General features: G+C 59.8%; 10 protein-coding genes and 1 non-coding gene across 11 annotated transcripts; all 11 read right to left on the reverse strand.

Annotated features, from left to right (window-relative positions):
* Window positions 1-300: 300 nt before the first annotated feature.
* Window positions 301-1,113, reverse strand: LDBPK_241830 (hypothetical protein, conserved; the record flags this gene model as incomplete). The annotated part of the gene is made up of 1 exon (XM_003861225.1): window positions 301-1,113. The coding sequence occupies one exon, from the start codon at window positions 1,111-1,113 to the stop codon at window positions 301-303; it is 813 nt and encodes a 270-aa protein (XP_003861273.1).
* Window positions 1,114-2,714: 1,601 nt separating this feature from the next.
* On the reverse strand, window positions 2,715-3,068 carry LDBPK_241840 (inhibitor of cysteine peptidase; the record flags this gene model as incomplete). The annotated part of the gene is made up of 1 exon (XM_003861226.1): window positions 2,715-3,068. The coding sequence occupies one exon, from the start codon at window positions 3,066-3,068 to the stop codon at window positions 2,715-2,717; it is 354 nt and encodes a 117-aa protein (XP_003861274.1).
* Window positions 3,069-4,840: 1,772 nt separating this feature from the next.
* On the reverse strand, window positions 4,841-8,791 carry LDBPK_241850 (fatty acid transporter protein-like protein; the record flags this gene model as incomplete). The annotated part of the gene is made up of 1 exon (XM_003861227.1): window positions 4,841-8,791. The coding sequence occupies one exon, from the start codon at window positions 8,789-8,791 to the stop codon at window positions 4,841-4,843; it is 3,951 nt and encodes a 1,316-aa protein (XP_003861275.1).
* A 3,587-nt stretch (window positions 8,792-12,378) lies between these two features.
* Window positions 12,379-13,110, reverse strand: LDBPK_241860 (hypothetical protein, conserved; the record flags this gene model as incomplete). The annotated part of the gene is made up of 1 exon (XM_003861228.1): window positions 12,379-13,110. The coding sequence occupies one exon, from the start codon at window positions 13,108-13,110 to the stop codon at window positions 12,379-12,381; it is 732 nt and encodes a 243-aa protein (XP_003861276.1).
* A 1,144-nt stretch (window positions 13,111-14,254) lies between these two features.
* On the reverse strand, window positions 14,255-14,575 carry LDBPK_241870 (hypothetical protein, conserved; the record flags this gene model as incomplete). Its single annotated transcript, XM_003861229.1, has 1 exon — window positions 14,255-14,575. The coding sequence occupies one exon, from the start codon at window positions 14,573-14,575 to the stop codon at window positions 14,255-14,257; it is 321 nt and encodes a 106-aa protein (XP_003861277.1).
* A 616-nt stretch (window positions 14,576-15,191) lies between these two features.
* LDBPK_241880 (short chain dehydrogenase/reductase, putative) lies at window positions 15,192-16,697 on the reverse strand (the record flags this gene model as incomplete). Its single annotated transcript, XM_003861230.1, has 1 exon — window positions 15,192-16,697. The coding sequence occupies one exon, from the start codon at window positions 16,695-16,697 to the stop codon at window positions 15,192-15,194; it is 1,506 nt and encodes a 501-aa protein (XP_003861278.1).
* Window positions 16,698-17,582: 885 nt separating this feature from the next.
* Window positions 17,583-19,106, reverse strand: LDBPK_241890 (short chain dehydrogenase/reductase, putative; the record flags this gene model as incomplete). The annotated part of the gene is made up of 1 exon (XM_003861231.1): window positions 17,583-19,106. The coding sequence occupies one exon, from the start codon at window positions 19,104-19,106 to the stop codon at window positions 17,583-17,585; it is 1,524 nt and encodes a 507-aa protein (XP_003861279.1).
* An 889-nt stretch (window positions 19,107-19,995) lies between these two features.
* Window positions 19,996-20,718, reverse strand: LDBPK_241900 (hypothetical protein, conserved; the record flags this gene model as incomplete). The annotated part of the gene is made up of 1 exon (XM_003861232.1): window positions 19,996-20,718. The coding sequence occupies one exon, from the start codon at window positions 20,716-20,718 to the stop codon at window positions 19,996-19,998; it is 723 nt and encodes a 240-aa protein (XP_003861280.1).
* A 557-nt stretch (window positions 20,719-21,275) lies between these two features.
* LDBPK_241910 (lysophospholipase, putative) lies at window positions 21,276-22,112 on the reverse strand (the record flags this gene model as incomplete). The annotated part of the gene is made up of 1 exon (XM_003861233.1): window positions 21,276-22,112. The coding sequence occupies one exon, from the start codon at window positions 22,110-22,112 to the stop codon at window positions 21,276-21,278; it is 837 nt and encodes a 278-aa protein (XP_003861281.1).
* A 1,058-nt stretch (window positions 22,113-23,170) lies between these two features.
* Window positions 23,171-24,412, reverse strand: LDBPK_241920 (hypothetical predicted multi-pass transmembrane protein; the record flags this gene model as incomplete). Its single annotated transcript, XM_003861234.1, has 1 exon — window positions 23,171-24,412. One exon carries the CDS (start codon window positions 24,410-24,412, stop codon window positions 23,171-23,173), a length of 1,242 nt encoding a protein of 413 aa, XP_003861282.1.
* A 380-nt stretch (window positions 24,413-24,792) lies between these two features.
* On the reverse strand, window positions 24,793-24,864 carry LDBPK_24tRNA5. The gene has a single exon. It is a non-coding gene; the product is annotated as a tRNA-Asp (tRNA).
* Window positions 24,865-25,304: the final 440 nt, after the last annotated feature.

A 25,304-nucleotide genomic window follows, 5' to 3' on the forward strand; every position in this document is an offset into this window, starting at 1 on the left:
GAAGGAGAAACACGAAGGCACAGAGGTGCCATGTGTCGGCACGGCGAGTCTCTCGCATACAGCCCACGAACGCTTCACACACATACACACACAAAAGTATGTATATATATATATATATAGATCTGCGTGTGTGTGAGTGCGTCTCCCGCTCTTGCTCTTCTCTCTTCCACGTTGGCTGTTACTGCGCATATAACTTCCCATGACGTTTCTATCCATGCGCTATACTCCCTACGTGTGTGCGTGTCTACTTAGGCACAACCTTGGATGTGCCATCAGCATGCCTCCTGCCTGCTACCCGCTCTATGCCGTGCACGCAGACAGCAGCGTCGTCACGCAGACTTCCAATGCGTGCCACCGGAGCGCCTGCGCCTGCGCCTCCTGCGACTCCGCGCCGACGCACACGCGACGCACGTCGGCACGGGTCATGCTGCGCTGGGCGGCGAGGAGCATGGACTCTGAGATGCCGTAGAAGAGGGCCACCTTCGACACATCGGCAAACGCAAAGGCAGCACCGGTCCAGAAGGGCTCCGTGATGAGCGCAAACGTGTGCGCCTGTGCGGCGCTGTTCGTCAGCTGCACACAGGCGTGAATGGTGGCATCGAGGTCCTTGCCGTCCTGCACCGTAGATGCTACCGCGCTGCCAGCCCCCACATCGTCTGCAAAGGACACGGCAGCAGCACGCGCGCTGCCCGAACGCTTGTAGATAATCACCACGCTAGTTGTCTGCGGCCCGGGGGGGAGCACCTGCAGAATGCGGTCCAAGTTGTGTGAGAGAGACAGAGCAGCAAAAATTTGACGACTGTTCGAAACTCGACGGGTCGTTTGCTGCTGCAGCAGCGGCGGCAGTGATGGTGACGCACTTGTCGACGCTGACGACGGCGAAGATGCCTCCGCGAGGGGAGGAGAAATGGTGGACGATAACAGGGTTGCCAACATGTCCGCACTCGCCTCCACCCGAAACAGCGCCACGGCTAGTTGCAGCGGCGAGATCAGAAAGGCATGGTCCACGACGGCGGCATCGATGTGGCGTCGCTTCAGCTCTGCGTGAATCGCTGCTGCATTGGTGCAGTCGTGGTAGCAGCACACGTTGAAGCTACCTATTCGCAAATGCATTTTGGCGAGGAGGTAAGGAGGGGGAGAGAGAGGCGGGCGGGCGGAGGAAGGCTCCGCCGTCTCGTTGGAGACTCTGCTGTCGATGTGCGGAGCAACAGCGCGTGAACACGCACTCAATCCACAAACAGGCTCGCTCGTGTTGGCAGAGGGGCGGGCGGAGTGGTTGGGGGAGTGTCCAGTGGTGCACCAAGAGATGCGCGTGTATGTGCGTGCGTGTGTGTGTGTGTGTGCCCGTCTATAAATCTATCGCTTCCTTTGCGGCATGCTGGCATGGAGGGACTCGCTTGCACACAGTCCGCTGTCGCCGAGAGAGAGGGAAGAGGGAGGCAGAGGAAGCGTAGAATGCTCAACAGGATGGGGGCATTTTTCTCATTTCTTCTTATCGCCTCCCACCACGCGCTCATCTATGCGTGTTGGTGCCTACGTTGGCGCATGGGTGAGTCCGGCGCACGACGAGACACTGCGGCGCCGTGCCTGTTGCCCTCGTGGCACTACGACACACGACCTGGAGGCCCTTTCCTCCTGTGGAGCAAGCGCAAGAGGACCGACAACGTTGGCAAAGGAGGCGGTGGGTGAGGGGGGCAGGGGCTGGAAGAATCTGCACGACTGTGCCTCCACACCCCTCCCCCTCCCCGAGAGGCTGGGCGGGGGGCTTCGGTGCTCGGATTGATAGCAAGGGCGAGAGACGTGAAATAAGCGATGAAAAGCGAAAAAAAAAAGAAACGCACAGACGAGCGCACCGGCGCACTGCGTCAACGCGGGCACACGCTCCGGAGTACCCGCAACGAGAGGGGATTACGCACACACACACGCACGGACGAGCGCACGAAAAAAAAAGGAAAGCGAGAGATCGTGTAGAAGTATGAGCGGGTGATGAGGGGATGGGGCCGGTGCATGCCGCATACGCCCCGTGTCTGTGCGTGTGCGTTTACCTCGTTGTCAGCGTTGATAGGTTCGCGTTTCTCTACGGCAAATCAGGGTCACGGAAAAGACAAGAGAAGGTACAGTAAGTGCGCTAGAATGAATTTGTTGTCGTCGTCGCTGTAGCGCAGCGCTACGACAGAGAAGAACGCAAGTGCATGCGCATATATGTGTGAAAGAGGGAGGAGGAAGCACCGCATCTGAAGCTGAAAGGTAGAATAGAAGAGGAGCTAGCCAGGTGTGTGGGCTGATGGGCCGGTGGGCGGGCGTAGAACAGGGTTAGGGCGACGAGGCAACAAGGACCGAACGAAAACAGCGATCGACGGACATGATGTAACGTGACGTGCCTGGGAGGTGTGTGTGCGTGTAGGCCCACATATGCACCAGTTGTGCACATGTGTGAAGGCATGAGGGCCGTAAGTCAATCCTTTATACTCGCTCTATCAAGAGCACGACTGCACCGCCGTCTTCTCCGCCTTAACATTCGCTGGCAGCATGATGCACGTCAAACAGAGGTATATGCGGAGGCAGATCAGGATGAGGGAGTGAGGGAGACGTGGGCAATGACAGTCCTGGAGGAGAAGGCCGAGATCACGGGCGCATCGCGACGTGAAGCTGGGGGCGCACAGACACACACACACACGTCGTGTTGTTCCTCCGCTTTCTTCCTTTGTCATTGTCTACTCCACGTCGAGGTGCAACGTGTACCTCTCGTTCTCTGGCTTGAGTCCCTCGAAAGGGCGCATGTAGACCAACTCCATCGTGTGATGGCCCTTTCTCAGCGGTTTCACGAGCACCGTGTAGGAGCCACCAACCCCCACCATAGGACCCGAGACTGGTGTCGGCGTGTACTTGGAGACGACCTCCAGGTGCTCATCGCTAAGCATCTCCTTGCCCCCAAAACCGGCACGCGTCCACATGTAGCCAGTGGTAGGGTTGCCCTTCAGGTGAATCTCGATCGTGCTGCCGACGTGCACGTTCAAGCACTTGTTGTTGTCCTTGATAGTGAGCGGGGCGGTCATTTTTGGTCGCATCTGTGTGTGTATGTATATGCTGCTGCTGCGATGCGAGGAGTGAGAAAACAGGCGAGCGTGAGCAAGCTGAGCGCGCAGATATGTAGACGGAGGGGGGAGGGACTGCGCAGACGTTGCCGACGGCACACGAGGGGGAGAAGGCAGAGAAACAGAGGAGTGGGATAGCATGCATGCATCGCTATTGGCGCGCGCGTGTGTGTGTATGTGGAGGAGCACGAGAGCAGTGCTCCCAGCGACATCAGACATGTCCGCCAGAGATCGAGAAACATAGGAGCGAAGAATTGTATCTTCAGCGCGACTACTTTCTGCAATACAACATGAGGTCACTCTCCCCCCCGGCCCTGCCACATTCCCCAACACCTGGTGCGAAGCAGCGGTGGACACGCCCGTTACAGCCATAAGCCGACTCAATCATCGGAGCACGGCTCCTGTCGCAAACGCTACCCCACCCACCCACCTCACTCCCGCTCCCATCATGCCAGCCGCTACCCGGTGCCTCCCCCTCGAGGTGTCCGAGGCTCCCTCCACCAGCGGGCAGTGTGAGGGCCGGGTGGTGGGATACGCTCCAGTCACGATGACACTTCGCCCACCATACGGGTGATGTGAGCGTGCTCATTGTCGTTGGTCGCCCCGATGCCACACCATCCAGGGCCTGACCCTGCCACTCACCACAAGTCGTTCAGTATTAGGAGGGATAAGAGGGCTGCGTTGGCTTCCTCCTTCACAGAGAGTGGAGGCACTGGGCCCTGAGATACCACGCACGGAGGTGGCCGGCATCATCAGGTATGAGGAAAGGACATGGGGGAAGGGGCCGAGGCAGACGCTGCCCGAGGAATCTTCCTTGCGCGCACGCGCTCACGTATTGCCCTCACCGCCAGTGTGGAAGGATCACCTTGAGGGTCGAGAGACAGCAACGTATCCGCCTTGTGTCGCAGTCGATCCCCAACTACGAAGTGCATGGGAAGGGAGGCTAGCGTCAGCTTGTGTTGCAAATACGTTGGTGTGGGTGGCACAGACTGGAGAGGAGGTGATGGTGGGAAGCGGCTGGGTAAAGCGCGCGCACGCGCACGGGTGCGATTATCGTTGTTCTGTTCGATGAGGAAGGCACTGAAGGCAACCGGCGCACAACAGGGTAACACACACACACACACACAGCCCAGACTTGCACGCTCATATGCAGATCCGCGCCGTCGGATATCGGCGTCTCTCTTTTTGCTCGGAAGTTCGTGTGCTGCCTGTGTGTAGTGGGCCTCCAAAGGGCACCCTCTTCCCTCACGCCCGCGCGAAAACCACAACAGGCCCCCGTGCACACACCGAGACGAGAATAGACAGAGAGAGGCAGTACCGGAGAAGAAAAGCGAACGGGCGCGGCGTGGTGTGGAGGCGCTAAGGGAGGGGGAGGGTAAGGAAGAGATCTGTTTTTGGTGAGGAGACGCATTCGTTGCCGATGGGACAAGCACTGATGCACATGACGCCACCTCACACTGCTATACACATCAGCCGATCTCTCCCCTGCACACATACACACACACACACACGCATAAATGCAGAGGCAAACGTAGACACATAACACGTGCATGGCGACCCTCTCCCCCGCTGATCGGCGTTCTGCTTCCCACATCACGTCATCGACCTCTTTTTGCTAAGTCGGAGAGAGAGCGCGCGACACCACACACGCGCGCACACACACTCCGATGTGCCACCCGCACTCATCACTGCCACAGCCGTAAACATCGTGCTTGTGTGAGAGGGAGAGATGCGTTTGCTTGATTTTACCAGCCGCACTTTTCCATGTTCGCGCCGAGAATGGCACGAGTCGCGGTTGTTAGCGGGACGTAGCCGGTGGCGTGTGGGGCGCCGCTGGCACCCTTCGAGCCCACCGGCGGCAACGCCAACTCCTTCAGCGCCGCCTGATTGGACACAAGTACGTAGACGCGCACGTACGGCGTCGTCGTCGCGTCGTCGTCGCCAGTGACACTGTTGCCCCACGCACTTGCTGGCACCTCCGCGCAAGTCGTCGAGCTCCCGTCGAACTCGTAGCCCTGATTGATGAGGATGCCTTTCTTGTACTTGAACGTAGACGTCTGTGTGGCGTCCTCGGCCACAGCGTGCTTGTTCAACCGCACCTCGGAGGAGATGACCCCGTTGTCACCGTCTTGGCTGTCGCCCGCCACCAGATCATGCATGCGCAGAAATAGCGGAATCGAGGAGGCCGGAAGCATCGCCTGATTCTCCGTCCCATCACCGTTGCGCCGCACTTTGCCAGTGAGAAATCCGTACAGGTCATCCTGGAGAAAGCGACGCTCCTCGGCGAGGGTGAGGGACTGCGGCCGCGACGGGGCCGGCAACCGGGACGACGGCGAGCTGGGGCTCGTGCTGCTGCAACCGTCCGAGGACGAGCGCAGGTGCCGCGGCTGCAGGCTCAGCATGGCCATACCAGCTCGCCCCTCACGCCCTGGCAGCTCCACACCGTACACGACGGCTTCCTGTACCCCGACGCGCGTTGTGTGGATGGAGTTGAGGGCGTTGGACACCTCAAGCGTGCTGACGTTCTCACCCTTCCAGCGGAAGGTGTCACCGATGCGGTCGACGAATGTGCAGAAGCCGAAGCGGTCCATTCGAATGAGGTCGCCAGAGAGGAAGTAGCAGTCGTTTTGATGCGGCCACAGCACATGGCGAGCGACCTTGCTCTCCCGAGCCGCCTCATCCTCTTCCTGGTCGGCTGGCGCCGTCGACTTCGCCTTCGTGCCGCCGCTGCTGTTGCCGATGGAGGCGCCGTCGGCAGCAGCAGCGGCGTGGTGGGCCTTGTGGTATCCATCAAAGCGGCGGAGCGCGAACACGTCGAAGCCCTCGATCACCTCGCCCACCACCTCGCCCACCTCGCCGACGTCGCAGTGCGAGCAGTACCCCGTCTTGGGGTCGCGGTATACCTGTTGCGTCTCCTCATTGAACCGCAACACACGGAATGGGAAGAGGGGGATGTACTGCATACTGAGCCACTCGATCGGGCGCGGGAAGCGCGGGATGTGTCCCACGATGCCCGGCATGCCAAACAGGTTCAAGAGAAAAATGTTGCCCTCGGTGGAGCTGTAGAACTCAACCGGGTGCGCGATGTTCAGGCGACGCATGCACTCGAGCCAGATGTCCTGGCGCAGTCCATTGCCGAAGGCGTACGGCACCCGCCATGCCGTGCGGTTCAGCACCGCCAATGCATCCATCTCCGTCGTCGTCGCCGCCGTCTCCGCCGTCGCGCCAGAGGAGGGCGGCGCGGCCTGGACGGGGGAGTGGCTGCGCTCGTACAGCACAGCGTACCGCAAGACCTCGCCGATGTACTGGACAACCGTGACGTGGTAGCGCTGCAGGTCCTTGCGGAACTGCGAGGCGCTGAACTTGGTGCGGATAATCATGCGCACGGTGGGCACGGTGGCGGCGAGGCGGGTGTGGCGAGGCGCACAACGGCGTATTTGTGCCCAAGCATGCTGCTGCTCCTCCAATGCGTGCAAGAGATGGCCAAGGCAGAAGACGCTGCCGACGGTATGACACATGGGCAGGCAGTTATACAATGTGATGAGGCGGCGCTCGTTCTCGATGGCGGCGAGCTGCGCCGGCGTGTAGAGCCGCTGCTCCACCGCGGAGGCGACGAAGTATTCCAGCCCGAGGACTGCCGCGAAGAGGCGAAGGCACCACAGGGAGGCGCTCCAGAGGGCAAAAAGGGCTGCCTCGACGATGTTGCGCTCGCGGCACGTGAAGTCCAGGGACTCGATGCCGAATACGTGCGGCACAGTCGGGCAGTGGTATTGGATGCTGCTCGCGACGCTAGGCATGCCAACCTTGTCCGTCTTTTCTTCTGGTGTTTCCCGCTTGCCGGACGCGTGCAGCTGTGTGAGGGAGGTGTGAGGAGAAGAGGAAGACTGCTGCTGCTGTTGTGGCAGCCCAGGTGCTGACGCTGCTCCAGCTGCTGCCGGGTGCGCGGCCACGTAGTCGACCTCGTTCATCTGCTGCACAACGGTCTCGGCAATCTTATCACGGTAGTACAAGACGCGGGAGAGGAAGCCGGTCGCGAAGAAGCGCAGGTGGCTGAACCGTGCGGCCTTGGGCAAGCCCGATGTGCCGGAGGTGTAGATAAAGAGGATCGGCTGCGTGTGGTGGAACCGGCGAAGCAGGCGAGAAAGGATGGAGACCATCTTGGTCTTGTAGTGCTGCAGCTGCTTTCGACTTTTGACTGAGCCGGCGGCTGTCGCGTACGGTTCCGCACCGCCATTCTTGGCGGAGGAAGGTTTGCCCAGGGCCAGCATCGACTTCCACGACGGCGGCGGGCGGGAAAGGATGACGTGCATGAGTAGGCGCACGCGCGGGCTGCTGATGAGGTAGGTATGGCGCATCTCGCCTACCGTGAAGTCCGGGTTGGCTTGCGCGCGCAACAAGAAAGGCTTCACCACGTCGTAGAGATCCAGCGGCGGCGTGGATGGCGGGGCCACAAAACTGTCGCCGGCAGACGGGTTCGCTGCCTTCAGCGACTTGGCGTCGCCGTAGGCGCTTGCGTTAAAGGCCCGCAGAAGCTCCTCCATTTCCGTTGTCATGGCACTGGATACGGGCTGCCCCGCAGCGTTGGTGCTGCGCCAGAGGTAGATGCGCTTCACATGAGGCGGCACGTGCAGCTCGAGTTTTGACGTCACGCCCTCGGCGTCGGCGTCGTCACTCGTTCGGCTGCAGAAGAGAAGAGGCACGTAGGCGACGTCCATCACTATCATGACGCTTCCCGAGCACTCCATCGCGTGGTAGAGCATGGTGTTGCTCGCCAGATTCGTGTTCAGCAGCGCAGTCCGGCAAGGGCGGTAGGTGCCACGCTCTGTCTTGGGCTGCTCGCTGTTGCTGTTGCGGTAGAGAACGTCGAGGAGGGTGTGCAGCGGCCCACTCCGCGCTGCGGCCATCCACACCGCGTTGTATTCCACCGAGTTGGGCAGCATGAGCGCGAGACAGTCCGCCTCAGTCGGGCGCGGCGGCGGCGGCAGCACCGGTGCTGCTGGCGCGGCGTCGGCTATCTTTGACTGCTGTTGTGCCCTTTGTCGGTCTTGTCCTTCGTGGATCCACAGGAGGTCCCACGCGATGGCCTCACTGAGCAGCGTTATGAGGATAACCAAGTCGCGGTACGTGATGGTGGTTGGGTGCCCGGCTGCCACCACCGAGGCATACGTGGCGTCGGTCTCGGAAAGACGAAAGACAATGCTCTCCTCACTAGCGTGGCTGCTCTTACTCGGAACCGCCACGCCGGCGGCGATCTGCGCGTGGCGCTGCTTACAAACAAGAATGTCCTGATGCATGAATCGCTGGAGCAGCCGCACGTCGACCGCCTCGCCGTGTGTGATGGCGGCGAGTGAGTCGAACTTGGCCAGCAGCTCTGCCAGGAAAAGTACTGGGTCGACGGCGCCGCTCGCCTGCGCGCACAGCGGGGCGATGCTTTTGGTAGTTTGACCAGTCGACGTCTGTGTCGAGCTCTCGGCGTCGGGCCCCTCGAGGTAGATCGGTCCGTCCTCTGGTGCGGCGATGTTGTAGCGCCACGCACACGTCGCCTTGTACGCGACGAGCTGGTACGGCACGCAGGCGTGGCGTGCCTGCACCGCCCCGAGGGAAAAGCCGAGCTGAAGGTACGCGCCAATGGTGCGCAGGGCGTACTGGATACCCAAGCACCACTCTAGCATGCCCTCTGTGTTGACGGTCGACATGTTCTGACGATGGGGGAGAGAGAAAAAGAGGTGGGGATGGGGTGGGACTTGGTGCTGTGCTGCTGAGGATGAGCGTGTGCAGCAGCAACAACACAAGGCGCAAAGGTTGGGGGAAGGGGGAGAGAGAGAGGGAGAAGCTCAGCAGCTCAGTGCAATTAAATACATACTGATGCTTATCTGCGCGTGTGTTGTGCACGTGCTTAGGAAACTATATGTGCCGCTTATGCGCGCGTGTGAGTGAGTATTTGAGTCAGTGTGTGTGTGTGTGTGCTGTATCCGGCGGGCGAGGAGGAGAGCAAACAGCAGCAACAAAAAAAATGAGAGCGCCCTTCTCCGCAAAACGCTTATTATGCGATGGGCACGACCACTAAGACAGAGGGCACGAATGGGAGTGTTGCAGACACACACACACACACACACACACACACAGGTGTGTATCGACAACGAAACAGAGAAGTACGCGCACGACAGAGAAAAGCTAGTGGGCGCCATAGCACGGAGGAGGAAGACAGGAAGGAGGAGGAAGAGATGGAGGTACGCCAAAGAGCTGGAGTTGCGGACGGGGGGCCTGAATGGGGTGAGGGGCCAACACCGCGACAACGCTGCCCCCCTCTCTCATGAGTAAAAGCGTGAGCGCATTACCAGCACGTCGAAAGGGAGAGGGAGAGAGGAGAAACGACGACAGCGGTGGCGGCGGGTTCTGCGTGAACCACTCGCCCCTTGTCTTCGCGTCTCCAAGTGTGCATGACAGACGTAAGAACGCAGCGCAGGAAACAGGAGGAGGCACACACGGGCTCGACTGCACATCCGCCTTGGCGGTGTTCATGCGACGCCAACCTCCCCCCATCCCTCCGCTCTCCTCCCCAGCCGGGCGACAACAGGGCAGTGACAATATCGTTTCTGGCTAAGTTGTTCTTCCCTCTTCTGTTAATAATCAAACACCATTCTGCAGACACGCGCACGCTTATAGAGGTGTGTACAGACGGCGGGGCACACCCACGCACATGGACATGAACGCCGACTTACAAAGATACACGAGAGAGAGAGAGATCATCACGGAGAAGCCACGGCATACACTCGCACCGAGATGGAGTACACGCTTATGGGTGTGTGCACATGTGCGAGTTCTTGCATGTATGTCGTGCGCGCTTGCGTGTCTATTGAAACTGGCGGCCGCAGCGATGTCGCGAAAGGGGCGGGGGAGAGGGAGGAAGGGGTGTTGATGGTGAATGGGTAGGCGAAGCCACCTCGGGCAAGCTTGTGGACATGCGAGCACGTGTGTCTGTGTGTGATGATGCTTCCACAAAAGAGGATAGACGAAGAGGCGGCTTAGAGGAGAGTGGGAGAGGGAGGGAGGTGGCGCAGAAGGCTGGCACAATACACAACTGTACCCGCTTCCTTCTCGGCCAATGATCACTGCTCTTCTCTTCCTCGACTTGCGCCACTTATGCACCCTCAAGACACCCTCCAATCCACACACACACACACACACTCGCACTGGTTCGCCTACTGGCCCTCAATTCTCACATGATTCCAACCCACCGCCCCACTCTGCGGTACGAGACATTGGCTTCGAGTTCCCGTCTTGCGCATACGGATATGTTTTGCCTCACCGTGCCCCGCCCCTTCCGCTTTCTTCACACACGTCTTGCCCATGACTTACTGGTATGGCTGAAAGCCGCCGGACGGATTGCCGCTTTGTGGCTTCGGTGCACCGCCACTCAGGCCGCCGCCGCGACCACCACCTCCACGCGCACCGCCGCCACCGCGAGCACCGCTTCCGCGACCTCCACGGCCGCGGTAGCCGCTGGCGGCTCCAAGCATGGTCATGAAGGTGGCGAGCGCCTGGAACGGCTCAGCACCGCTACGGCCACGACCACGGCCAGCACCGCGGCCACCGCGGCCCGGCTTGAAGTTGGACCGCTTGTGGGTCACCTGTAGTTGAGTGAGGAGAGAGGGAGAGGGAGAGGGAGAGGTAGGAGAGAGAAGTTGTAAGGAGAGGCGGAGAGTGAAAATGAGGAGGTCGAGGATGTTGGTACAAGGTTGGAGAAGCTATACCTGCAGCAGCGGGGGGGGGAGGGTAAAAAGGGGGAGGGGAGGGAGGGAGCGGAGCATGCGAGGAGAGAGGTTGATGAGGTAGCGTGAGAGGACACAGAGAGGGAGACCAGAGAGCAAACAAGGACAGACAGACAGCGAAAAACACACGCAAGGGAAAAAAGACAGGCAGGGACGAGAGAGAGACGCACGCGCACATACGTACATAAATACATAGCCAGGCACATGCACACACACACACACACAGGAAAGGTACGCACATATATATATAGATATATAGATGTGCATATATGGATGCATATGTGGGTGTGTTACGTACCCGCAGTGTGTGGCACCCCTTTTTTTTGTTGTCCCCTTTTTCTTATGTCTCTTCGCATTTTTTGCTGTCTGTGCACTTTTCGCGTGCGTGCCTGCCTGCACACCTATGCCATACACATATGTACACATACGCATATCTGCATGTATGTATGGCATAGGCGTGTGTATATACGTGTGTGCATGTATGTATGCATGTATGTGTGTATATGTGTGTGCGTGTGCGTACTTTGAACGGCACTTCTTTTTTTTTCTTTGAGGGGTGGGGGAGGGACTGCAGTCGCACTTTTCGTTTTGTTTTGCGTTTCTTCTGGTTGCTGCTTGTTGGCCTTGCAGGAGTGAGGGCGCGGTGAAAGTGCGGACGTGCTCGGTGATCTTGGTGAAAGCAGTGGATGGCCTACATACACACGCGCACAGAGGAAAAGGAGCGGAAGGGACAGGGAGAGCGAGGGAAGGAGGAAGAAGCAGCGGTTTGATCTGGGACTCATGCACGGTTCCGTATCCCGCCTCCCCAACCTCACTCGCTCTGCTCTCCTCTCACTTTCTCGCCTCTCTCGCTATGTGGATGTGTGTGTTCGCCGCCACCTCATCAACACCTCGATCCTCTTACCACCACAACCGACGCGACCCACGATCACCATCACACCTCCACGCACGCGTGCTTTTTCTTTGTCTCATCCTTTGCTTTAGAAGTTTTCGCTGTGTGTGCGTGTGTGTGTGTGTCTCCTTGTGCGTTTGTTTTGCAGTTCACTCGTCTAGCGGTGCGTATGTGCCATGATGACTGCACACCGTTCCGCGGGCGGGTCGCATCCTTTAGCTGTTGCGTGTCTGTCTGCCTGTCTGCCGTCCAACGCCCCGAATTCCGCACTGATCACCTGCACACGCACACACCTGCATCGACACTATTCACATATACAGTCGCATGCACCGACTCCACACCCACCCCACCCCACCCCACTGCGCACACACGGACAAATGTGCATGCGTGCATAAGCAGGCTTTCCTTTTAGTTAGGGGGAGAGGGGGAGGGGGGGGGAGGGGTAGAAAAGAGGGCGGGTGAGGATGGCCAGATGTGTGAGGGAGGGAGGGTGTGCATGTGGGTGCTCCACGTGCGCTGTCTTCGATGCCAGAGTGCGGGCACACGTGCACGACCCCTCTGACCAAAGACAGCACGCCAGCGAAACACACCTCCATTGCCACAGACGGACACACTCCGCTCACGCGCACCCCCTCCACGCGCGAGGCCGCTGCATGGGCTTTAGAAGCTTAACCGAAGAAACCTGCAAGTAAAAGATAGGGGACGTACTCACGCATACAATTATAGTGCTGCCCTTGAAGTTGGCGTTGTTCTTTGTATCGATGGCCTTGCCCATCGCCGTGTAGTCGGCGAATTCAATGTAGGCGGTGCCCTTCGGCTCCCCTGTCGCGCGGTCCTTCAGCACCGTGCAGTTGAGAATGTTGCCACAGTCAGCGAAGAACTGCACTAGCTCCTCCGGCGTCGTCGCCGGGGTGCCGTCGGTCCCCCTTGGCAAGTTGCCGATGAAGATCGAACGGCTGTCTGTGTCCTTGGAGAAGCTGTGAATGATTGGCGTTGGTGCACAGGCTTGCGCGGCGGCCTGCCCAGCGCTACCTATGGGCTGCTGCTGCTGTTGCTGTTGCTGCGAGTAATCAGGCTGCTGCGGTGTCGGCATGAAGGGACTGGCATTGACGTTGAAGGGGTTGGATGGTTGCTGCTGTGGTTGTGGAGGCTGGGTGTGGAACAGCTGTTGCTGCTGCTGTTGCGGCTGGGCCGGGGCTGTCTGGCCAAAGCCAAATAAGGAGGCAGGAGGCTGCTGCGACAGCTGCGGTGCCAGCTGCTGCTGCTGCTGCTGCTGCTGCTGGCGCAACTCTGCATCTTGCGCCAACTCTGCCTCGATGCGCGCTATCTCAGCAGACAAGTCGCTGTCCATTGTTGGGAGGTAGGATGCAAGAGAAGCGTAGCGGCTTTGATGGTTTCTCTGTAGACTGCCTTTATGCTCTCAGGTGAAACAGCTGAGCGGAGAAAGGTTGAGAGAAGAGATGGTGGACGCCGTAGCAGTTGGCGTGTATCTGTGCAGAGGTTGCACATACGCGCGTGGGTGCGCGAGAGGTGGAGAGAGGGGATGAGGAGTAAGGAGTCGCTATGTAGGAAAGCCAGTCCAGGTGCACTGCAACAGTCGCCGCGGCGCGTGAGGAGCAGATGGCCAACACGCAACGGCGACACAGATAGGAGAGCTGCGCCGAGCACTACGCGGGCGGTGGCTGCTCGGAGAAAGCACTCACTCATTCCGCACGCAGACTAACGCGCACCTGAAAAAGGGAAGAGGAGAGGAGGGGGCCCGTTCTTCCGCGCCTTCCCCTCCTCACGCACACGTACGCCAATGCCCACCGAGGGGAGGGGGTGCAGAGATGGAGGGCAAACGCGCCCACTTCCACTTTAACCGGCGACTGTTGGTGTCGAGGTTGCTGGCAAGATTGCGGAGGTAGGGGAGAGTGTCGGCGAGTGTGTGCACGCCCTTCAAGATATTTACATAGACCTTTCCACGGCAACGCCGCACGCAAGAAGATGATGGTCGACAGGACGATGGGATACGCAAATACAAACAAAAAACAAACAAACAAAACAGTAAAGGCATCAGCAACGTCACGCACGCACGCACGCAGGCGCCTTCATACGAGCAGCTTCACTGATACAATGATGAAAGGAAAGGAGAAAGGCGGGGGAGGGAGGGAGAGCCTGACGAATGTCCTGACAGCTCCCCCTCCCCCTCAGTGGGACATAAACGCGCGGACCAGCACGACCTACAGAAGCGGGGCACCTCTAATCCCCGACTCCGCGTGCACATTTGCGTCGACAGAAGAAGGGGCGAGGCACTGAATAAGCGTAGAGGGGTCTCACATAGATGTCGGAGAGCGTTAGCTGAACATATAAAACGAAACAGACGTGGCTGACCCCACAGACGTGCGCACGCCTTCGACCACAACCGCGTTTGATACCACCCTCCTTTCCTGCAGGGTCATGCAAAGGTCTCCAGGTGCATGTGTGTGTGTGTGTGTGCGTGCCTCTCTGTATGCTTAGAAGCCCTTAGCGGTCTTCAGCGCCAGTGCGTCCACCTCCGGCTCCTTCTGCTCCGGCGGCGCCGGGGGGAAGTGCTGCTGAATGAAGGCAATGTACGCCGGGTCGGAGTTCACAATGGCAAAGAAGGCTACAAGGTCGTAGCCGTCTGCGCTTACCTTTCGCACCGCTTTTTTCGCCTGCAGCTGCTCCCAGGACAGCCCAGGGATGGCGCCACAGATGAGCTGGTCCATCATGGCCTCGCTTACCTTAGGCTGCCCTTGCGCGTAGCTAAGAAAGGCCGTCTTGACGCGCTGCGTCTGATCCTGAGTGAGACCCATTTTGTGTGCGTGGGCAGAGGGAAAGCGTCGATGTACGCGCGCGCGTGTTTGTGTGTAGGTCTGCTAGTGAGCGCTTTTATTAGCGTTGTGTGAGGCAAATCCACTTTTATGTCGCGAAGGAGGGCAAGCAAGCCGTATGTGCCGAGGAACACAAGGGAGAAAGAGGAGGAGGCGGAGGGTGGTAGTCATGGATAAGAGAGGAAACTCGCAGCAGGTATCACGACCACCCTCCATCACCATTCTCATCATCACCACCCGTGGCGTAGAGGATGGGGCGCATGTTCCCCTCCCGCTTCGCCGCACGCAGAGAGAGAGAGAGATGCAGAAGAAAAATGACTAAGGGATTCAGCGAGGCGGCCGCAGCGCGCCACCCTCCATGGCCACGAGGCGCATCATCGCTTTCTCCCCTCCTATCCAACCACCCACGCACCACCTCTGTGTGTGTGTGTGTGTGGCGCGTCTGTGAGTGTCTTCACGCGTCATGTTCGCGGTGCTGGTTGCTTTGCTATCTGGAGCTCGAGTGCGTCTGTGACCATCAATCTCTGCTTTCCGCACCCCTGGATGGATGCGCGCGCACACACAAACAGACATGCACGCATACAGGACTGCGCGCTTCCTATTCCCACTTCATGTACGGCTTCATCTTGTTGTGTACCCACGTCATCACCTGATCGCGCTCCGCCACGTTGCAGGCCGTCTTGGACAGTCCGGCTGGCTGATAGCGCGTGTTCATGTAATACCCGCCGTTCTTGAAGTCGTCCCGCACGCAGCAGTTCACTACCGTCTGACTCCCCTCCCACGCGGTGCGCATTACAAGGATGTAGAGGTAGTAGAGATACACGAAGGTGCCGGAGAACGGGGTGCTACGGTACAGGTTTGTGATGACGCCCCCTGGTGAGCAGGCGCAGCAAGTGAATCGTGGCTCGATGTTTACGGTTGCCGTGGCGCCGGCAGCTTCAGTGCCGCTGGCCTGTGAGGCTGCAGCGACTTCAACAGCGGCGGCATATCCGGACCTGCGCGACGCAGGCTGCTTGCGCCCACCAGGAGTCCCGATTACCTGCTGCTGGAGCGTCAGCCTCGAGGACACGCTACTCTTCGCCGGCTTCGGGTAGGAGCGGAGGGCCAGCTGCTGGGCGTGGAAGATGTTGCCGAGCTTTGTGAAGCCGTACTGCTCCAAGCCGTCGAACTTGTCTGCGACTCGCGGTGACCATACGCCACGCCCACTGAGGTACGTCTGCACGACGTTCCCCTTCACGCCCACGTGCGCACTGCATGCGACGTAGACGATGCGGCCGTGCGCCGCCTCCACGAGCGGGAGCAGGCCCTCGGTGAGTAGATACGGGCCAAGGAAGTTGATGGCCAGCTGCATGTCATCGCCAAAGCGGGTCGTCACGTACTTTTCCTGCAGCACTCCCGCCGCGTTCACTAGTATGTCGATGGAACGGTTGCTGTGCCGCGCGCGCTTGCAGTACTCCCGCACCGCGATGAAGTCGTCGAGGTTCAGCGGCTGCAGGTGGATTTGCTGATCGACGCTGTTCTTGGCGTGGCTGCGCACGTACAAGAGCGCCTCCGCGGCGTGCGGCGAGTCCTTGGCTATAATCGTGATGTCCGCCCCCATCTTTGCCAGCTGCGCCGCGGTGGCCTTCCCGATGCCGCTGGTGCCGCCGGTGAGGACAACATGCCGACCAGTCAGGTCCTTGGTGCATCGGTTGCGCCTGCCGGCTGCCATGAGGCGCGACAGCACGAACAAGGCGGCCATGAACAAGCACTGCACCTCAAACGGAATCACCGGCCCCGAGGGCATGTGGGTAACAATGTAGCCCAGGATACAGCCTGCCGGTATTATACCCATGACCACACTGTCCCGCATGATGGTGAAAGTGTGGCGGCCATAGTGGTAGACGTGTTCGCCCTCGAACATTGAGACGTGGCGGAACATGCCCGGGAAGAGCGGCTTCTGCTTCACATGCGAGATCGAGCGCGGTGACGGACGTGCAGAGCGCAGTTTGACTCGCTGCGCCGCCTCCCCAGAGCCGCTTGCTGTGGTTGCCGCCACGATGTCGTCTGATGCTGCCTTCGAGACAGCGGACGGAGCTGACGGCGCCGATGGAGGGGAGGCCATGAGCGAAGATGCCAACCCACGTGAACCCTTGCTTATCCAGCGCCGTATCAGGGCGAGGGCTTGTGTGTGTGCCAGCCGTTGGGAATGGGCAATGACGGTGGTGCGGCGAAAGCCCTCAGTGCAGCTGCAATGAAGACGGAGCAGGACGGCGGCGGACTGTGAGTGTCGGGGCACCACTCGCGGCGCAGCTGCTCCCACGGCCAAGGATGCGCTCGTACAATACCGATACATGCTGCGCCTTGCGTTTCCACCACGTCGAACGTCTGGCACACCCTTTTCTCCTGCGTAGGTGCGCGTGAGTGATGGATATTGAAAGAGAATGCGAACGGTGCACACATACGCATGCGCAGACATGCACAAGCAACGCTATCCACGCAAGAGTTTCAGGAAGAGAGGAGACACCTAGGGAGCAACGTAGAGGATATACACGCACATACGCCCTCCTCCCCCCTCCTCCACACACACGAGCACAGGAGATGGTAGATGCGGGTGCGAGGGGGGAGGGGGAGGGCGCAGCGAGGCGCGCCCACATTCACTACTCCTTCCTTGAGGTGAGTATGTGTGCTCTCACACGCGTGCGGGCACGCGTACGCAGAGCGAGGCGGAATTGGTGCACAGCACTTGCCCCGCCGCCTCCTTTTTCCCCCTCCTCATGCCCAGCGCTGCGGATCTAGCATTTGACCATCTTCTTCGTGTTACTGCTCTTGTTGTGCTACTTAGCCACTCGTACAAAGACGCTCTGGCGACAACCGCCCCCTGATCAACCCTCACCCACTTTACCTTGAAGTCCATCAGCACGCCACGAGAACCAAAATAACACGTACACATGGACATACGCACTGACCCCCCCCCCCGTACTCCAACGCATCCATCGATGGGTGACTCTTACTCCGGTTGTACCGTGTAGTACTTGGCAATCGTCTTCGCCATAGCCCAGTGCACTACATCGTCGCGGCTCTTTGGGTCTTTCGCGCGCTTGCTGAGCCCACTTGGCATCAGCGCACACTCGGCGTAGTAGCCGCCGTTCTCGATCGTGTCGCGTACGCAGCAGTTCACAACAGTTTGGCTACCCTCGTACGCATCCTTGATCCACAGAGACCGAAGCGTGCGGGCGACGATGCTGTTGCCGAGAAACGGACTCACATTTGCTTGCTGCAGTGAGGTGAAGCAGAAGCCCGGGTCGGCGCAGCATACATCGACGGGGTGCAGATCGCTCTGGCGGTTCAGCGGGATGCCTTCATAGCGGCGGTTCGCAATGGACTGAGCATGGTAAATGTTGCCGAGCTTCGACGCACTGTAGCAACGCGCGGTGATCTGCAACTCGTTCGGCCCCGGCAGCAGCATCATGCGCTCACGCACCACGTTCCCTCTGGAGACGCCGTTGTGTGAGGCGCACGTGACGTACACGATGCGGCCGCACCTATGCGATGACTTGCGCAGGGACGGGAGCAGCGCCTCGGTGAAGTGGAACGGCCCGAGGAAGTTGACGCCGATGTGCTCCTCAAACTTCTGCTTCGTCACGGTCGGCTCCTCCTTCCACACACCCGCGCAGTTCACGAGGAGGTCGATGCGGTCGTGCGTGAGGGCCTTGATGCGCGCGGCAGCTGCCATCACCTCCAGCTGGTCCATGTAGTCCATGGCGATGAAGGTGACGCGGTTCTCGAGAGGCTCACACTCAGGTGAAGCGGAGGAGGACGCGACCGTCGCGGTTGCAGCCGGCGCACCAACGAGGCAGTTTCGCTGTAGGAAATCCATCGTCTCCTTCTCCTTTCCTGAAGGCGCAGCGATTATGACGTGGGCGCCCATATCCAGCAGTTGCATCGCCGTGTAGAGGCCAATGCCGCTCGTGCCGCCTGTCACGACGCACGTGTAGCCGGTCATGTCCTTGTGAACCTTGTTTCTGCGTCCGTGTACGCTTAGTCGCTGCACCACAACACTGGCCGTCGCGTAAAGACCCGCCTGCACTGGGTTGAGGTACGCCGACAGTGCGTAGTAGCAGGCGTAGAGCACCAGAGGCAGCCAGAGGCGGCGGCTGTGCAGCATGAGGTAGCTCATGTGCGAAGCACTGGAGTACGAAGGAACGTCGTCAGCGCCGCAAACGTACGCGGAGGCTTCTGCCTTGTCGTCGCTGAACTTGTGGATGCTGTCTGCTGCTGCTGATGCTGCCGGCGGCAACATTGACTTGACGGCCTTGTGCCTTCCTGCTGACGGAGCGGACGTGAATGAGGAAGAGAGAGGTGCGTGTGCGGCGCCTGCGGAGGACCTACGTGTGCCAGTCACCGAGGCCGCTGATGATGAAGACGCATTGCCGGAAGAGAAGAGCAGACGGCGCGCCGTGATATTTAACGGGGCAGCGACCGAGGCTGCCGACATCGCCACAAGGCGGCCTCTAAGACCGAAGTGAAACATGGAATCGTCTGTATGCCTGTCGCTGTGCCGGTGCAGAGGGTATGCAGTCGCACCTCCTCAACTCGTCCTGCTTCCTTTCGATGCTGCCTCTCCTTGGCAGTGCTCTGGATGGCTTTGCGGTGATGTGTGCTTGTTTGAGCGTGCGCGTGGGATTGGGGTGCGGGAAGAGAGCAAAGACAGTCAGGCAACACAAGCAACAAGTCGCACTCATACGCTTAGAGCTGGCGATGACAGCCCTGCGCCGCGCCCTCCTCCTCGGGGAGAGTAAGGGGGTGAAGGAGGGGGGGGGGCAGCGACATTATCATATGAGCCGAAGGGGCCTACTCCAGTTGCGGCTGCACCCAAGAGCTACCTCCCCTCAGCTGTAATCGTCTCTTCCTTTCATGTTGCCTGCACTCGCTTCTCTTATCGCCACGTTGAACCTCAAGGAAGCGGTGGACGTTCGATGAGAAGTGCTTGCGTAAGCACCGAGGCACGGGCAACTAGCGAGAGCGATGAGACGGGTGATCTGGAAAGGGTACCGATAGAAAAGTGGATAAGCGGGACAAGATCCACGTGCCACACACACGAGGGGCACAGAGAGAAAGGGAGTAGGCGCGCTTCGTGTGTGTGTGTGTGGGCGCCGGTATATACACGTATCGTTGTAATGCAGCCAGCGTGCGCTGCCGACATCAAGTGAAGCAGTGCGACCTCCCCAACACATACCAAAGGAAGACAACAACGACAGCAGTACCAGTATGCATCACTGTCCGTTCATTGGTCCCCACCCCCACCCTTGCCATCAGCAGCAGCCCCAATCACGTGAAGCTCAGACACGGAGCACGAAAGAGGAGCGGGAGGGGGGGGGGGAGGTGCATGAGTGGACATCTCTGTGCCCTCTTCGCCTCTTTCAATCGTCATCGTACTCGGGCCGCGGCGCCAGCTCCCACTCTGGCCGCCGCTGCACCGACTTCACGTTTTGGTTCTTTGCCGTCCCGTTGTAGTCGCCGATCTTCTTGGCCACGTTCTCCTTGGTTACCCCTGGCTCGTCGAGCCACTCCGTGATGTAGTCATCACGCGCTTTGGCCATCGTGTCGCGCTGATCCTCGTACGAGTACTCGGCCCAGTACTTGCGCTGGCGGGGGTCGAAGTATTGCGGGTTCTTCTCTTCCAAATTCACGTAGGCGGCCTTCATGCGCTTCTGGTACGGCATCTCCTGGTGCCGCATCGAGTTCTTCTCCACCGGCACACCGACGCGCAGGTCGTAGCGGGACTTCTCCTCATATGACATGTACATGCGGTTCTTCCTGTACCATTCACTGTGCCCCTCCTCCCCCGGCTCCGGGCCCCACTCCTCTGGCCAGCCGAACTCCGGTGGTGGGGTGAGCCCCTCCTTGTCCTTCTTCCAGTCGTGCAGATGGTGCAGCTTCTCCGTCTCCGTCATTTGCTTCTTGGGCTCCAGCGACCGTACCGTGGGGCTCTGCATCTGGTCCTCGTAGTACCTGTATCGCGGGGCGGGGTCGTGCTTTGGGTACATATCTTCGAAGAAACGGTAGCCACCGCCGCTGCCTTGGAGGAGCAGTGAGGTGAAGTTAAAGGCCGCTGCTGAGCATCGGAGTGGCGTGAGTCGCATCGTGCGACACGAGGATTCGCGCACCTCGGCACGCCTTTTTCTATCTGCCGTGAGATAACGCGAAGCGCAAAGGGCTCGGTGAACATACAGCCACACGCACGTCACGAGTGCTGTTCTTCTGTGCGCCCGGTTTCCTTTCGCCTCTTGCGGAGGCTTGCGGCGCCCCTGCACAGAGTAACTTGAGGATAGAGAAGGGAGAAAGGGGGAGGGGGAGTGTTCGCATATACACGAGTGGCCCTTCGCCTAGTCTCGCACGCGTGCGATGGTGAGTGTGGAGATGGGCAGGGAGTGGAAGAGAGGGGCGTCTGTGACTCCAGCACATCCTTCTTAATTGGTTCTATAACATTTTCTTGTGCTCTTTTTCCCTAGTCTAACCACCACCGAACTGCGGAGGGGCGATCCGCCTCCCTCGCCGTCCCCACGGAGGCGGCGCTGGAGGTTGCTACATGCTTCCAGAAACGATAACAATCACAGACTCGGACAACGCACGAGAACACAGAAATACACATGCACACACATACTGCGCTCCTCTGTTTGTTTGTTTTTTCGGAACTCACTTAGAACTTTTCCGGCAGAACGCGAGATAAGAACGAGGTGAGGTCGTTGATCTCCTGCGGGAGGGTGGAGTGATCCATGTCGTACTCCAGGAAGCTGATCGGGGCGACACCGCCGTCCTTCTCCAATATCTCCTTCGTCTCCTTCGCGGCGGAAATGGGCACAACGGGGTCTTGACGGCCGTGGAACATGGTGATAGGAACGGCTTTCTGCACAATGCGCGGCAGCACATCCGTGCACGCAGCTAGGTAGCCGGACATGCACGCGATGCCAGCCGGGGCGATGTGCGCCGTCAGCCCAGTGCAGAGTGAGACAGCCGCGCCCTGGGAGAAGCCACTGTAGACAACACGCTGCGGCGCGATGCCATACTTCTTCGTTGCCACGTGGGCGATGCTACGCACATAGTCGCAGGACTGTCGGACGGAGGCGACATCCTGCCGGCCGCTGAGCAGGCCGCTGTTGCACATGTCTATGATGTCGTACCAAGCAGGCATCGACATGCCGCCGTTGATCGTCACGCTCCGTGACGGGGCGGTAGGCAGCAGAAAGAGAAGGTGAGGCAGGCGGCGCAAGAGTTCGTGGCCGACGCTCTCCCAGCCGTAAGCGGAGTCGCCCAGACCGTGAACGAGGGTGACGACGCCGGTCGGGCTCTTGTTACCGATCTCCAGCAGCGTGCCATAGCGGAGGCCGTGAGTGATGGGGGTCGAGTCACGAATTGCCTGCAGCTTCTTCTGGAGATCGCCGTGCTCGATGCAGTCGGCGAAGTCGGTGACGGCGTACAGCGTGCGCAGCTCCTCCTTAATCTGCGCGTTCGTGAGCTGGTCGATCGGCACGGTCATGGTGGCGGATGTGGCTGGTGGTATCGCAGAGGCGGCGGACACGTTGCTAGCTGAGCGAGAAACGTTCTCTTTGGTGCTGCCCAGTGTGGAGGGGGTAGGGGGGGGGAGGAGGGTGAACATGCCAAAGAAGAGAAGAGAGACGACAGCGGGCGCGCGTGACGCGGGAGGTGCACTGTGGTTCATGTGCGCCGATGGTATGGGCGTCGACAGAGCGGCGGAAACCGTGACCGTTCACCTCACCCGCTCATCCTTGCCCACAGCAGCAGCCTTCATGAGCGCCGCCGAAGATTGGCCGGCGCCACTCATTGGGTGGAATCCTGGCTCTCGATGCAAGTTGCCTCAGTGTGTTGCTCTGTACCACTGCCTGCTCCTTCACGATGCGCCTCCTCTTTCTTCTTTCTTCCTGCGAGGGAGTTAGTCGAGGAGCCGGTATGCGCTTTCACGGGCGCGGTAGCTTTTCGGTCGCCACGGCGCGCGGAAACAAGAAAAGGTGGGGAAGACGTTACATTCTTTTCAGCCACAGTCCCACACCCGCCCACACACATACAGGCGTTTCAAGCAGCACCCGCGTCAGCATCTTGGGTCGCACGCAGCAAACAAGGCGGATAGCGGGTATGAGGGGGGCGTGGGCGTGGGGTGAGCGCAGCCATGGAGAGCACCCGTACGAGGACACCGTGCATGGACGCAAGGGTGCCATTCTTGACTGAGCCGTGCGTGTCTGTGTCTGTGTGCGCCGCCCAGAGAGGCCCACCGCAACGACGAGGAGGCATGCTTAACGGAGGACAAGGGCTGATGAGCACTGCGAACGTCAGCCCTGATCGTAGACCTACACATACACCCGGTGCCTTGCTCTTGCTTGGTCTTGCAACACCTCCCCTTTCCCAGCCCTCTTCAAACAACCCTATCCATCCCCGACCGCTTCACTGACCTCCCGCTCCATCTGCTTGCTTGCTTGCATTCTCATTCTCAATCATCAACATCGTCCTTCACACAGCACATGAGAGAGAGAGAAGGTTAGCAGCGCCATATGTGGTCTGCGCTGCCTGTGCAGCCGCCCATCACTGCTGCTTCTTCTTCGTCGCGCCAGCAGTAGCCGAGGCCACACTCCCCTGCGACGCCTTGCGCCAGGCAACCAGCCGGGCCGTCGCCGCCAGCATCGCGTAGATGGCAGTGACGAACAGCACCGGCCACACCCAGCGATAGAAGAAGCTCGTGCGAGCTGCCTTCACCACGCCGGTGCTACGCTCCACCATGGCCTCATAAAAAGCGTCGGTGATGCACTCCAGCCGCACATGCATTAGGTCGTCTTGGCCTCCATCCGCCGAGGCGCCGGCCTTTCGGGGCACCGCTATAGCGAGCTTCAGCACCACCTGCTTGGAGCGGCGCGCATCTGCCATCTCACGGATGTACTCATCAATGGTCACGTCTCCGACACGGACGTGTTCCTCTGCCGCGCCAGCGCTCGTCTCCTTCGCACCCGCGGCAGCGCTATCGCCCAGAAGGATGTGTTCTGTCCACACGCCACTGGCGGAGGCGCTGCGCACGATCCGCGGCTCCGCCCCCGACGCCTCTGCGCTGCTGCTCGCCGTTGCCTTCGGTGAAGCGACAGCCTTCGCCGAAGCACGGCCTCGGCGGCTGCGGCGGCGCACTGCTGTGGCGGTCTTGGCGGCAGCTGCCTCCTCGCTGTCACTCTTTGATTCCCCGTTGCCGGCGCCTTGTACCTCGTAGCGCACAAAGAAGTCCTCGCCGTCGTCCCGCAGGAAGAAGCACCGGCCTTGCACGGTGCCCTGCTGCCCTCGCCCGCCCGTCCGGTATTCCTCACAAGAGACTCCGTGGAAGGACCGCGCGAGGTGGCCAAAGGGCTTCCGGCGTTGCGTCTGTGCAAAGGCATCGTCGCCGGGCGCCGCGCTTTGCTTCCCCGTCGCCGAACCGTCTTCGTCGTATTTTTCTTCCTCCGCGTCCTCGGCGCGGTGCCTCAAGCTGGTCGGCGGCGGCAGCATGAAGAGAAGCGAAGCGGCCGACTGGGAGGGCTGCGTCTCCACGCGCACCTCGTGCATCGCTGTCCACACGACTGATGGGCTCGCAGCGTTGGGAGTGCCGAGCGACACCGTCCACAGCGCGTTCTCCGCGTTGAGGAGGTCTACGAGGCTTGCATGCAGCACCAACGGCTTTTGTTCGGCCGCAGCACCTGCGAGGCCGCAGCCGCCGAGTAGTGCGCATAGCAGGACCACCACTGAGGCCCTCGCGGTCCACAGCACCGCATCGCGGCACTGAAGTCGCCTCTCCTGGCCTCGCTGCATTGAATATCAAGAGTGAAAACACAGGAAAAGAAGAGACAAGTAGACAAGCGTGGCGATACCATACACATAAGTACGCCACCGCGACAGCCAAGGGATACGTTGGTGTGCGTGAGTGAGTGTATAGGTGTTGGGGTAAGCAAGAAAACAGAGGGAGATGCATGTGCTGCAGCTCCGGCACAACACAGAGGCGTTGTGCGGTGAGGGGGAGGCGAGGACAGGGAAAGTGACCCGTATCTCTGCAGAGACCTCTCTGTGCGTGTATGAATATTAATCAGAAGGCGCTGGATGACAGTTGAGAGGGAGGGCAGAAGGGTGAGGACGGAGGCTCGTGTTCGGGTGTGCCTGGGTGTGTGGTTTGGCGGTGTTGGGCAGGAAAAAACCTTCCCGGCCGGGAATTGAACCCGGGTCACCCGCGTGACAGGCGGGTATACTAACCACTATACTACCGAGAACTGAAACACTCAGCAGCGCTCTCGAGCTATGCGCATGCGCCCCTTTACGCAGCTTCACCCCCCTCCTTTCTGGGGAGGGGAGGGGCTACACATGGAGTAGTGTACACAAAGCATTGGGAAGTTGTTAGTTTTGTTGCACGAAGAACGCTGTGAAACGGCAGCCTTTAAGGAAAGACCAAGATAAAGAAAGGGGAGGCTGGATGGAAAGGTGGGTGGGTGGGGGTTTTGGTGCGCGCAGCAAGGATGAAAAGTGGATTTCCCTTCTTCGGCGCGTGCCCGTTTTTTCTTTTCGCTGCCGCACACAACGTGAGGTCAAAGGCCGCTGTGCCCACACGCCGTGCCACACGCCACCCATCGCGTGGTGCAAAGCAGCCGTAGGCACACGCGCTACAGCGATGCGCCGACTCAGCCATCGGAGCACGGCCCCTGCCTCAAACTCT

This window comes from Leishmania donovani, chromosome 24 (assembly GCF_000227135.1).
Source record: "Leishmania donovani BPK282A1 complete genome, chromosome 24".
NCBI classification, from domain to species: domain Eukaryota; phylum Euglenozoa; class Kinetoplastea; order Trypanosomatida; family Trypanosomatidae; genus Leishmania; species Leishmania donovani.